This window comes from Gekko japonicus, unplaced genomic scaffold (assembly GCF_001447785.1).
Source record: "Gekko japonicus isolate JY-2015 unplaced genomic scaffold, Gekko_japonicus_V1.1 scaffold1061, whole genome shotgun sequence".
Lineage (NCBI taxonomy): Eukaryota > Metazoa > Chordata > Lepidosauria > Squamata > Gekkonidae > Gekko > Gekko japonicus.
The window spans coordinates 117,959-130,838 of NW_015169204.1; the positions used below are offsets into that span (position 1 = coordinate 117,959).

General features: G+C 48.3%; 1 protein-coding gene across 1 annotated transcript; it reads left to right on the forward strand.

Moving 5' to 3' along the window:
• Positions 1–199: 199 nt before the first annotated feature.
• Positions 200–7,685, forward strand: LOC107114758 (uncharacterized protein K02A2.6-like; the record flags this gene model as incomplete). The annotated part of the gene is made up of 4 exons (XM_015416349.1): positions 200–551; positions 1,035–3,084; positions 3,615–3,743; positions 7,631–7,685. Coding segments are annotated over 4 exons (2,586 nt in total), but the record flags the coding sequence as incomplete, so codon positions are not given.
• Positions 7,686–12,880: the final 5,195 nt, after the last annotated feature.

Genomic DNA, 12,880 nt, shown 5'->3' on the forward strand with positions numbered 1-12,880 from the left:
GCCGGACTTAACAATTGGCGACGAAGGTGGGATGCTAGTGCGGGTAGGCAGCCCCGCTACACCCAGACCCACGACGGACAACGAAGAGCAGCAGCTCGCCGTGGCCAGTCAGCAACGGGCACCACCAGAGCCGGTGGCAGCGATTGCAACGATGGCCAATAGCCCGAAGTTCGAGGCCTTCGAACCAGCGACCGAGGACTGGGACTCCTACCTGTCAAGGTTCGGGTTCCACCTCGAAGCCTCCGACATCACGACGGAGGAGAAGAAGCGGGCGACGCTCCTGAGCTCTTGCGGAAAGAGCGTGTTCGACATCGCCCGGTCCCTGGTGGCACCAGCGGACATCTCGACCGTCTCGTACAAGGACCTGACCGAGAAGCTGCAGGCACATTTCTCCCCGAAGCCATCGGAGATTGCGTGCCGGCATGCCTTCTACAAGAGGGGTCAGGCGGCCAGCGAGTCGGTGGCGGAGTTTGTGGCTGCCCTACGAAAGGCGGCAAGGCCCTGCAACTTCGCGAATGTGGAAGAGGCCCTCCGAGACCGGCTCGTGTGCGGTATGAGGGACGACCGGCTGCAACAGAGGCTGTTCGCTAGAAAGGAGCTGACCTGGGCAGCTGCCTATGACGAGGCCATCGCCGCGGAAGCAGCCGACAAGTCGACCCGAGAGGTGCGTCAGCGTTTGGCAGCGACGGAGCTGCGCGTTCACCACCAGGGGGCCGACAGTGACAGCGAGGGTAAGCTGAGTGACGTCTGCATCGTCAAAAAGAAAGCAGACCAGCGGACCCCAGTGAAGACTTCGACCAGCCCAGCCTGCGCAGGCTGTGGCGGGAAGCACCCACGTGAGCAGTGTTGGACGAAAGACGTCACCTGCCGTAAGTGTGGCAAAATGGGCCACATCGCTCGAGCCTGCAGAGCAATTAAGAGGTCCACGCCAGAAGCATCACCCCGGAATCAACGCTCACGAGCAGCACATCGTGAGGACGACCGTCAGACGACATCGAGCCTGTCAACCAAGCCTGCGGTTCGTCGAGTCGGAGGGACGGGGAAGATCCACGTCACAGTCTACCTCAACGGAGTGCCCTGCAGCATGGAGGTCGACTCCGGATCGTCCGTGACCGTCCTGTCCTCCCACACCTGGCAGCGCATGTTCCCGACCAGGAGCCGGCGGCGTTTGAAAGCCGCTGAAACGCAGGTGTCCGATTTCCAGGGGAGGCGCATTCCTCTGGCGGGGAGGGACACCTTCATGGTCGAGTTTAAAGGGAAATGTGTTGAATTGTCTTGTTTGATTGCCGAAGGTAACCGGGTGAATTTACTTGGGTTGGAGTGGTTTGAACCACTCGGTATAGCACTTACTGGAGTGAATGCAGTATCGGAAAATAAATGGGCTGTACTATATAAGGAATTTCCTGATGTGTTCGGGGGCGGTCTGGGAAAGTACAAAGGGCCCCCTGTGTCTTTTGAGCTCGATCCATCTGTGACACCTATACGGTTGAAGTATAGGAAGGTGCCAATCCCGCTTAAACCACGGATCGAAGCCGAGCTGGACAAGCTCATAGCCCAAGGAGTATTGGAGCCAGTCCCATTTAGCAAATGGGAGACGCCTATAGTCACGCCAGTAAAATCGGATGGCTCCATCCGAATATGCGCTGACTATAAGTGCACGATCAACCGTGCCTTGCAGCAGCATTCCTACCCTGTCCCGGTAATCAGCCACGTCCTGGCGTCACTGGGAGGGGGGAAAGTGTTTGCAAAGTTCGACCTCGCCCAAGCCTACCAACAGCTGCCTGTGACCAGGGAGGCGGCTGAGGCGCAGACAATCGTCACCCACAGAGGGGCTTTTCGAGTGAACCGGCTCCAGTTTGGGGTAAACGTGGCTCCAGGAGTGTTCCAAGGCCTCATGGAAGGGTTACTGAGGGGAGTTCAGGGGACTGTCCCTTATTTTGACGATGTGTTGGTGGCTGGGAGGTCCGATGAGGAACTCATGAGCAGAGTTCGAGAGGTACTGAAACGGTTCTCTCAAGCGGGACTTAAGGTGAAACAGTCCAAATGTATAGTGGGTGTTCCCAGTGTGGAATTTTTGGGGTTCAGGATCGACGAACATGGTGTCCACCCCACAGAGGACAAGGTGAGGGCAATTAAGGATGCCCCATGTCCAGGGAACAAAAAGGAGCTCCAAGCATTCCTTGGACTCCTCAATTTTTACCACGCCTTCCTCCCCCACAAGGCGTCGGTAGCGGCCCCACTACATGCCCTCCTGCACAAAGAGGCAAAATGGCGGTGGGGGTCAGAGCAGGAACGGGCGTTCAAAGGAGTCAAGGCATTACTGGTGTCCAATGCAGTGTTGACTCACTACGATGATAATAAAATGTTGGTGTTGGCTGCGGATGCATCTCCTTATGGGGTGGGGGCGGTGCTCAGCCACTTGATGCCAAACGGCGAGGAAGCTCCCGTAGCATTTTATTCCCGCTCACTGTCAAGCGCGGAGAAGGGGTACGCCCAGATCGACAAGGAGGGACTGGCGCTTGTTGCAGCAGTTAAAAAGTTTCATGACTTTTTGTATGGTCGGAAGTTTCTCCTTGTCACCGACCACAAGCCCCTGTTGGGAATCTTTGCCCCGGACCGGCAACTTCCCAACATCATGTCAGCGCGGATGCTGAGGTGGGCTCTGTTCCTGTCCGCCTACGATTACGACCTGGAACATCGGCCGGGTAAGGCGATTGGTCACGCGGACGCTTTGAGTCGCTGCCCTCTGCCCGGCCTGGACTCAGACCCAGCTCCAGCTAGCGAGGTGTTAGCGATTGATGAACTGTCCCAGGCTCCGATCACCTCTAAGGACATTGCGGCTGCGTCCGCTAAAGACATTGTGATCTCCAGGGTTTTGAACTGGGTTTGGAGGGGGTGGCCTGTGGGCTCCGTGGAGCCAGAATTTGCGTGTTACAAAATGCGTCAAAACGAGCTGTCTGTGTCAAAGGGATGTCTTTTGTGGGGAAGCCGGGTGGTGGTCCCTCACAAACTCAGGGAAAAAGTGCTGAAATCACTTCACGAGGGCCATCCCGGCATGGTCCATATGAAGGCGCTAGCTCGCGGGTACGTGTGGTGGCCCAGGCTAGACGCCGACATTGAAGAGTGGGTTCGGGTGTGTGAGCCTTGTCAGCAGGCTAGGCCTGAACCACCAACCGCCACTCCTCAGAGATGGGAGTCGGCGGGAAAGCCCTGGTCGAGATTGCACCTCGACTTCGCAGGGCCAGTACAAGGGCAAATGTTTTTGGTAATTGTAGACGCTTATACCAAATGGTTAGAAGTGGCTCACATGCGATCGACCACTTCTAGCGCTGTCGTCACAGTGCTGCGACAGTTGTTTGCCACTCACGGGTTGCCTGACGTACTCGTGAGTGACAACGGCGCACAATTTACTTCCGAGGAGTTCAGGAGGTTCTTGTCTGATAACGGGATCAGGCAAATGACGGCCGCGCCGTTTCATCCGGCCTCAAACGGGCAGGCCGAGAGAATGGTGAGAACAACTAAAGAAGCCCTTGCAAAGCTGGTATGTGGTGATTGGGGGGTGAAACTAGCTTCGTTTCTCCTGAGACAACATGTTACCCCTTGTTCGGCGACAGGCCGCAGCCCGGCCGAGATGTTAATGGGTCGCCGTTTAGCAACGCTATTAGACAGGTTGCATCCAGATCTGAACGATCTGAAACCACAACCACAGACCGAGAGTCCGAAGGTCCGGACATACGAAAAGGGTGAGCAAGTGTATGCTCGTAACTATGCCAGTGGTCACTCGTGGCTTCCAGCCACTGTCACCGATGTTATCGGTACTAGAATGTATGTGGTACGGCTTGCAGATGGACGCAAGTGGCGTAGGCACATAGACCAGCTGAGGCAGCGGTGGGCAACTGACCGTTCCACTGTGCAGCCGGCTGTGTCTCCAGAGGAATTCCCAAGGCCTCTAGCAGAGGCAGGTACTGTAGAGCCTGAGGGCTACAGTAGTAGTCAAGAGACAGGGCAGACCCCTAATCTTGAGCTACCAGCAACGGGCGGGAATGTTCCTGACTCTGAGACCCCAGAGCCAAGCGGAGTGCCACTGATGGAAATGTGCCCTGAGGCCTACGAGCCTGAGCCACCGCGAAGGTCTCAGAGAACGAGACGAGCTCCCACGTACCTAAGTGACTATGATTGTTCCTGAGGGGGGAAATTGTTGCTTAGGGGGGAGGGAATTGTAGTGTATTCATAGCTGCCATGATACACTAGGACCTATGGTGAAACATCCCATAGCGAAGCCATGCAAAGCTTCGTCTTGGACTGAGGATTCAAGTCCAAGACTACTGGTCCAATCACGTTCAAGCTAGCGACAAGCGGGAACGAGGATGATTGGTCCTTATGCGCTCAACCTGATAGGTTGTTATGTGTATAGTGGGAGTGGCTATGTTAGCCGGGAATGTTTAAATACCGGGCAGTTTCAATGGGCAAACTGTTCGGGCTATCAGATGTTGTACCGTGTCGAAGAAGTGAAGAAAGAGCTGAATAAACTTGAGTCTTTTGCTGAATCACTCTCCGACTCATTGTTAAGCGCCGGACTTAACAAAACCAAAAAAGATGAGCCCATGCTTTTCTCTTATTATAATGAGACTTTTAATTAAAGATTTCCTGATCTCATTTCCTTTTTTTGCAATGGTGGTTTAAAAATAATTAGAGAAGGGACCATGTTGCTGGACTTTTAAAAACACAATCAGGAAATGGTGATCCATTACGAACCACATCACTAAGCTGGTCCTTCCTCTGGCCAGGTGCATCAGTAACGTTCATGCAAGTCCAGGCTGAATAGGCTAGCACGGCGACCCCATGCAAAGCCCAAAACTACTCCCACAAACCAGGGCTGTAAAAGACAGGAGCACAACACAGGGAGTCTGTTGTGAAGTGGGAAACGGGTTTAGTGGATCCAACAGCAGACTCTTCCCAGAATACAACTTTGGAAAAAGATGTTGCCTTGTGTTCCAGGGAAAAGAGACCTCCTTTGAGTTTATTGCTTAAATTTGTACTCCTAGATTCATTCATGGCAGAAAGCATAAGAACATGCATTTTTGTTGGCTGCATTACCTCAGCCCTCAAGCCATCATCAGCCCACACCCATGACATTGCACAAGTGTGAAGAATTAGAACAACCAAGTCTAGTTTAATAAACTTTTTTTAAACAAGACTGGGAGTTTTCTTCTTTTATGGTTAATTTTACACTGCCACATTTTCAGAGGATTGGGTCAGGATGCTTTCTTTGTATTTATTTCTCCCCGTAAAACCAAGGAATGAAAAGCAGTACAACCATGAGACTTCTGAACACAAATTAGCTGGTTTGTCAGAGCTGCTTCTCAGTAACAGTAAATAACTCCCCCTCCCAGGGTTGCCAGGTCCCTCCTAGCAACCAGTGGGGGATGGGTGCAGACTTACCAGGAGAAAGAAGTGACATCATCATGCTGTGACACTGCAGCAATGCTTTGGTATTTGGGCAAAAACTCTATGGTAAAAATGGCCCAAATACCAGAGCAACACCTGAAAGTCGCTGGTGTGATGACATCACTTCTGGTGTGATGTCACCTTCCTCTTTCTCCTGGTAAGTCCCCCTACTGGCCAGCTGATAGATGACAGGGGCAGGATGGGGAGGGCTGGCAACTACCCCCATTTTGGAGCATTAAGAATAGTTGGTTAATATGGACAATTTTACTTGAAAAATGAAATAATAGCTACCCGCTCATATATTCACATATTCATGTAACGGGGGATAATTTTAGATGAAGTGAAATGCCAACATTTTATGGTGACCATTCTAAGAATGAAAAAAGAAAACTCAGACACTCCCCCAAACCTCTGTTTTGCTGAATGGAAATAAAATGGCTTGCATTAGGCTACATTACATATTCATAGCTAAGGTGGGGGCTGGTGATGTGGAGCAGAAGGCGCTGCTTAGTGATGACTGGGGGGGTTGTCATTGGAAGGCAGGGGCAGCGAGGTGGAGCAGAAGGAAGGAGCAGTGTTGGCACTGGACCTATGATATTACTGGTAAAGCTGACTGCTGCTGCCCCTGCCCCTGTCATGAACCCCAGTTCCCCTCAGCTGCCATTCAGTGGTATTAGTGCCTTACTGTCCTCCACCCCACACTACCTGTTGCCACATAGATGGTCATGAATGCACCAAATTCTAAGGAGGAATCATGCTGTAAAGGCCATTTTCCTGGCTCAGACACAGAAGACTTACCTACCCTTTTGGATTTCTAACTTATTTCAAGTTCTAGTTCAGGGGAGGAGCTGTGTCACAGTGGTAGATTATCTGCTTGGCATTCAGAAGGTCCAAAGATCAATATCTGGCATCTCCAGTTACGGAATCTGGTAGTAGGTTATGTGAAAGACCTCTGCCTGAGATCCTGGAGAGCTCCTGCCAGTCTGAGTAGACAGTACTGACTTTGATGGACCAAGGGTCTGATTCAGTATAAGGCAGCTTTATGTGTGTTCAGTTACAGCTGGCTATGCTGCTTCCATGTATACTTAGCTTACGGTCACATTGGCTCACAGGTTTTGTAGATTTAAGACTGCATAAACAATAAAGCAGTTCCTAGTTGGGATCTGGTAAGCTAACAGACAAAACCGTAAGACATTGATGAGATGCATTCCTGGAACATGATTTTGCATTTGCGCAATTTCTTAATTTGAAGCCTAATGCAGTTTTATACAGAATTCCGCTTCAACCCTAATGAACTCATGTTAGGCCCCCTGTATTCTGTGACCCACACAGGCTATCAATGAAACAGCAGCAATAATCCTGGCAATTCACAAAAGCAGAATTATATGTTTTAAAATATTTCTTGAACTTTCAATTTAAAATCAGGAGAGATTATTCAAAGGGCCAGACTATATGTGTTGATGGAATCCTCTGCCTTGATCTTAGGGTTCCCAGCCTCCAGGTGGTGGCTGGGCATCTCCTGCATTTACAACTGATAGAGATCAGTTCATCTGTACAAAATGACTACTTTGGAAGGTGGACTCTATGGCATTATCCCCCCCTGAAGTCCCTGTCCTTCAGGACAGGACACTCCCAAAATCTCCAAGTATTTCCCAATCTGGAGCTGGCAACCCTACTTGAACTCCAGACCATAATATTGTCATGATAGGGTATAAAGATCAACAGATTTTTTTTTATTTAAATTTTTATTATTTTTTACTTACTTACAAAACATCAAAATAAAACAGGTTAACAACAGATACATGAAAGAATTGCAAATGAGCATTATACAACAACTGTGCAACGTATAATGTGCATGGCTGAATAGAGTGTCTGTTTACAATTTTGTCGTAGGTATCAACTTCAGTGTCAGAAGTGAAGCAGGTCCTTGAGGTGTTCATTTCTCGGAATGATTTCTTCTTTTGCAAGGTATTGGACAACTGGGAACCATGTTGCTTGAAATGTTTCAATAGAGTTCTGGGATTGTTGATATGTCGATTTGCCATATATAAAATGCTCCCATAATTTATTTTGCCAGTCTGATAGATCTGGGCTGGCCTTTCCTTTCCATTTTTGAGCGATGGTTATTCTGGCAATAGCTAGGAGCGTCGAAATTAATATCTTTTGAATTTTTCTCTCACAGGTATCCGGAAGAGAGTCTAAGCCTTTCCAGCAGTATTTACTACCTTGAGGATTAATTCTATTTAAACGCGCTGGAGTAAGGTAAAAGATCAACAGATTTTAAGGACACTCTTCACCCATCATCCTTGTGGAGTGTGATTATGACTGCATGTACATGAAAGTAGCAGCAAGCACCTCTATCTCAGCAGCAGCAATTTTCGGCATGACAGAAGACAGGAACAGAATCCATACACCCCATCTCTACCCTGCTTGGTGATGCTGCTCACTCCCACCTCTTGTGCCAGCCACTCCCCCATACTTTCCCTTCTTTCCTCCTCCCAGCTGAACTACACTGGATCAACTGTGGAGGGGGCAAGAGTCCTCTCAATGACCAACAAGGGGGAGAAATTTAGCTTAGGTCCATTTTGAAGGCAGAGCTTATCTCCACCCCTTTCCAAAATTTGGCCAGGAGCAGACTGTCCACATTGATGCTCTTCCCATAGCTGCTCATGGTTCCTCCTCTGGACTGGATAAAAGGAGATTTTCCTTTGATCTGTCTCATAAGGAAAGGCCCTGGGAGGCACACAAGTCAGGCTTAGATTGAGCATGTTGTCATGAGGAAGCTCCCATTTCTTGGACTGAAAATGGATCAAACAGTCAATACAACCAATTGGGTGGAACAGACAATAGACAGTGCAACAGTCTTGTAGTAATCTGAATGCAACCAGAGGTGAAGCAAAGCATAATTATTAATATGACACATTAAATTAGGGACTTATGTTCTCTATGTGGGGGAGAAAACCCACATGAAAGCAGCCTATGGTAGAATCTGAATTGAGACTGGATTTGGGATATGCCTGAGACCCTGATGAAACATTTTCCACCACTGCATTGCCATCCTGGGAAAAGCTGCACCTCTTTGGATATCCATTAACTGTACTATAACACTTATACTTAATAAATATTTATTAAGAAAATGTATATGCCCAATAGAATAAACCTATTAAAACAAAGCCATTAAAAACAAAACAGATCCATTAAGCCAGTCATTAAAAAACAAATGAAAAAGCCAGGGCATAAAAGCAGCATAAAACACACACTGAGCAGCCTAAAATAATACAAATAAAATAGTTCTCAGGCCAGAAGCATACCATAAAGCAACTGAAAGTAATATAATCCCTTAAATGCACAAGTATAAATGTGAAAGGCAAAATAGCAAGAAGGAGGTTATTTCAGCATGAAATAGCTGGTTTGGAGGGTGGAGTTTATGGCATTGTACCTGTCTGAGGTCCCACCCCTCCTCTAACCTCACCCTCTCTATGCTCCACCCTCAAATCTCTGGAAATTTCCCAACCTGGAGTTGTCAACCCTATCTCCCTCCCAGCCAACCATCAACCTACTTTTATCCGCCCTCTGACTTCAGCTTTCCATCTCCTCCCCCCTAGAGAGCAGTTGTAATTCTGAGTGATCTCCAGCCTACCAACCTGAAGCTGACAACCCTAGTCAGAACTGGCCCCAATGAATTACAAAGGCCTGGAAAGGGTTTCCTTCCTTTGTCTTTTTACTGACAGAACCAAGCTTGGTTGCCTACCAACAGCCACTGAGGGGAAAGTTAGTCCCACAAAGGAGCCAAGCAGGAGAAGTGTCTTCGTCAGGAGAGAGAGCCATTTGTCAGTTATTCTGACAGGGAACAGTGGCTGAAGTGGGAGTGGGCGGGGAAGAGGAGCTAACCCAGCACTCAGCCAATGGCATGCAAGTACTCTTGAGTGGTAGCTGATGGGCCAATGGCTGATGGAGCACATTGCACAGCCAATGGGAGAGCTGGAAATGGTCAAGACGCTAAAAGGATTATTATATAGAGATTATAAAATGTCTCATGAGAATTAGTCCTGCAATTAGGTTTGCCAGCTCTGAGTTGGGAAATACCTGGAGATTTGGGGGGTGAAGCCTGATGACATCATGGTTTGTGGAAGGGAGGTACTTCAATGGGGTACAATATCATAGAGTTCATTTTCCAAAGTGACCATTTTCTCCAGGGGAACAGATCTCTGTCACTTGGAGGTCAGCTGAAATCCCAGGAGATCCCCAGCCACCATCTGGAGGTTGGCAACCCTATCTGAAAAAGTTACCAATCCCGAACCTTCGGGATATGATGGGCAAGATAAAGTAAACAGATAAATACAAAACCCTTTTCTCCAAACCGGTCTGAGATTATTTATTTAGAAAATTTCTACACAGCCTGTCCATGGAACCAGTCCAAGGCAGCTAATTATCACAAAATATAGGCACTACACTGCAGCATGGGCTCAGTTGGACTGGGGATTACTTAGCACAGTAGTTAATCAAACCTAAAGGTGGAATTTGTGTAGAGAGAGATGCATAAGTAACCATGAAGGAAGCGCCATACCCAGAGGTCATTTCGGGGGGGAACGTGGGGGAACACAGTTCCCCCAGGTGAGGTGCAGGGGGCGGGGCACATGACGAAGTCCCGCCCTCTGCTTCCATCCGCCCCGCTTCCAGCCCTCATTCAGCCAGGAGGAGGCAGGAGAAGAGGGAGGGTAAGTTGCTTCCTCCCCGCCTCTCCCCACCCCTGCCTGCCTGGGGCCAGGGAGGGCCTTGGCGGGGCTTCCTCGTATTCCCGCTGGCCTTGCAGGTCCACCGCCGGGCCCCTGATGTCAGGGGGTGTGGCATATGCTAATGAGTTATGCTAATGAGTTCCCCTAGCTCTTTTTCTACGAAATGACCCCTGGCCATACCCAATTTTCAATTTAAAACTTTGGGCTTTGAATAATTCAATCAAATATTTGTAAGAATATCTTCAAGGGTTATATTGTATTGCTACTGATTACACTATCTGCTTGGATTAGAGGTTAGGCCTCTCTGTCAACCCATACAACACTTCCTTTAGCATGTCACTGATATGTTCAGATCATTTAGTTTTTCAAAGCCTCTTCCCTGAACTTTTCTTTTTGTTTCTCTCCTGGAGCAGAAGGGTGAAAGGAAACGCCTTTGACCGTAGTTAGAAAAAGGCAGTCATTTTTTATATTTCTATTCTTTCTTCACTGCCATACCCACATCTCTTTGCCTAGAGAGTTCAGATTTCCTTAATGGCTGTTAGAAGTGACACCTTTCAGGGAAGAGGATAGAGTGGGATAGGCAAGGTCTAGCCTAGCATGCTGGGTAGCCTGACCTGGATAGCCCAGGCTAGTCTGATCTCATCATATCTCAAAAGCTAAGCAGGGTTGGCCCTGGCTCATATTTGAATGGGAGACCTCCAAGGAACACCAGGGTTGTGGCACAGAGGCAGGTGATGGCAAACCGCCTCTGAACGTCTCTTGCCTTGAAAACCTTACAAGGTCTCCATAACGCAGCTAGGGGGGAAAAGCATGGTGGAGCTGAAGTTTGGATTTGAGGAAGGCCCCACACAGAGGATGTGAAAAGTGGGAATTTTGCAAATGGGCATTTTTGTACAGCTTCATGGAGACACAGTCCCCCCCCCCATTTAATGACTCAATGCAATCATTCATGACCCTGAGTAGAATCATCTCTCCTAGCACTTAGACGTCAAAGCTCCTGCAATCCAAGGAAAGGACACTTGACCATTTCTGCAGTAGTGAAATTCCCCACATTGTCATTTTTAAAACTGTGCATTATGTGAAATTTTCCACAGTAGATTTTTCCTCACCAGGTGCAAACCTGAAGTTTTCTTCATCTTACCCCGTGTTTTCAGAACTCACTAAAACTGGGGATTCCAAAAACACAGGGTAAAAAGAAGAAAACATCGGGTTTGAACCTGGTGAGGAAAAATCCAAGGTTGAAAATTTCACACAACACACAGTTTTAAAAATGTTAATGTGGGGAATTTCCTTACTGTGGAAATGGTCCTACTGTACAGCTGCAGAGCTACTTGAGAACCTTTCAAGCCAGCGAGGAGACAGACAACAAGATTGAATATTTAGCTCATGAGTGCTTGCAGCTGTCAAGCCAGTGTGGTGTAGTGGACAGAGTGGTGGACTAGGATCCTGGGCAACTCAGGTTAAAATCCCCACTTCTACCATGGAAGTTTATGGGGTGACCTTGGGCCCACGACAGACTTTTAGCCTGGCCTACCTCAGAGGGCTGTTGTGAGAAAATAAAGGAGTGGAGAGCAATGTGATAAAAACCACTTTGAGTCCCACCTGGGGAGAGTGGGATATAAATAAATAAATAAATGCAAATGCGTAAATGCAAGTCATTTGGCCACCAAATGAGAAGGGAGCACTCACTGGAGAAGACCCTGATGCTGGGAAAGATTGAAGGTCAAAGAAGACGGGGATGGCAAAGGATGAGATGGTTAGACAGTGTCATCGATGCAACGAACATGAAATTGAGCAAACCTCAGAGGACGGCAGATGACTGGAAGGCCTGCCAGGATTTGGTCCATGGGGTCACGAAGAGTTGGACTCGGCTCTGCGACTGAACAACAAAAAATGCAAGTCCACCTACTGAAGAAGAAGAGAAGAAGGGATTGGATTTATGCCCCACCCTTCACTCAGAATCTCAGAGTGGCTTCCAATCTCCTCTCCACAACAAACACCCTGTGAGGTAGGTGGGGCTGAGAGAGCTCTGAGAGAACTTTGACTGACCCAAGGTCACCTAGCTGGCTTCATGTGGAGGAGTGGGGAATCAAACTCCAGATTAGAATCTGCCACACTTAACCACTACACCAAACGTGCTCAAACATGTTACCATGCTGTTTGTGGCATCTTATGTTAGGGTAGTTGTAAATCTCTAATTAGGATGCCCTCAGTTCAGCCGGCCATGGGGCTTTTAGAAACATCTGTCATCAGCTTTCAAAACCATCTCTACCCGGATGCATTCCACTTCCCTCTCTTCTCATTCATAACCACCCAATCTTATTTTAAGTATTCTCTTTGAGCAAACATTAAGGCTCTGATCCCCTGAGCCCTTTCCATAAGAGAAACTCCTAGAATCAGACCCTGCCCTGTTTTATTTTTTTGACAGCTATTAATCTTGTTGACACATCGCGGCTGACACAAGACATGAGAGTATTTTATTCTCTGGCTGGTGAGAAAGTTCTGCCTTTGTGTGTGGGATATGCATGCACACCTCTTAACTGTTTAGCCTGGGCTCAGAATTCATCTCCTCATTAACTGGATATAATTACACCTGACAAACGTACTGAATGCACCAAGGCATGAAAGTAGAAGACAGAAGGATTAAATTGATACAAGTCTGTCACCCTGGCAAATATAGCCCCAGAAAGCTTAAG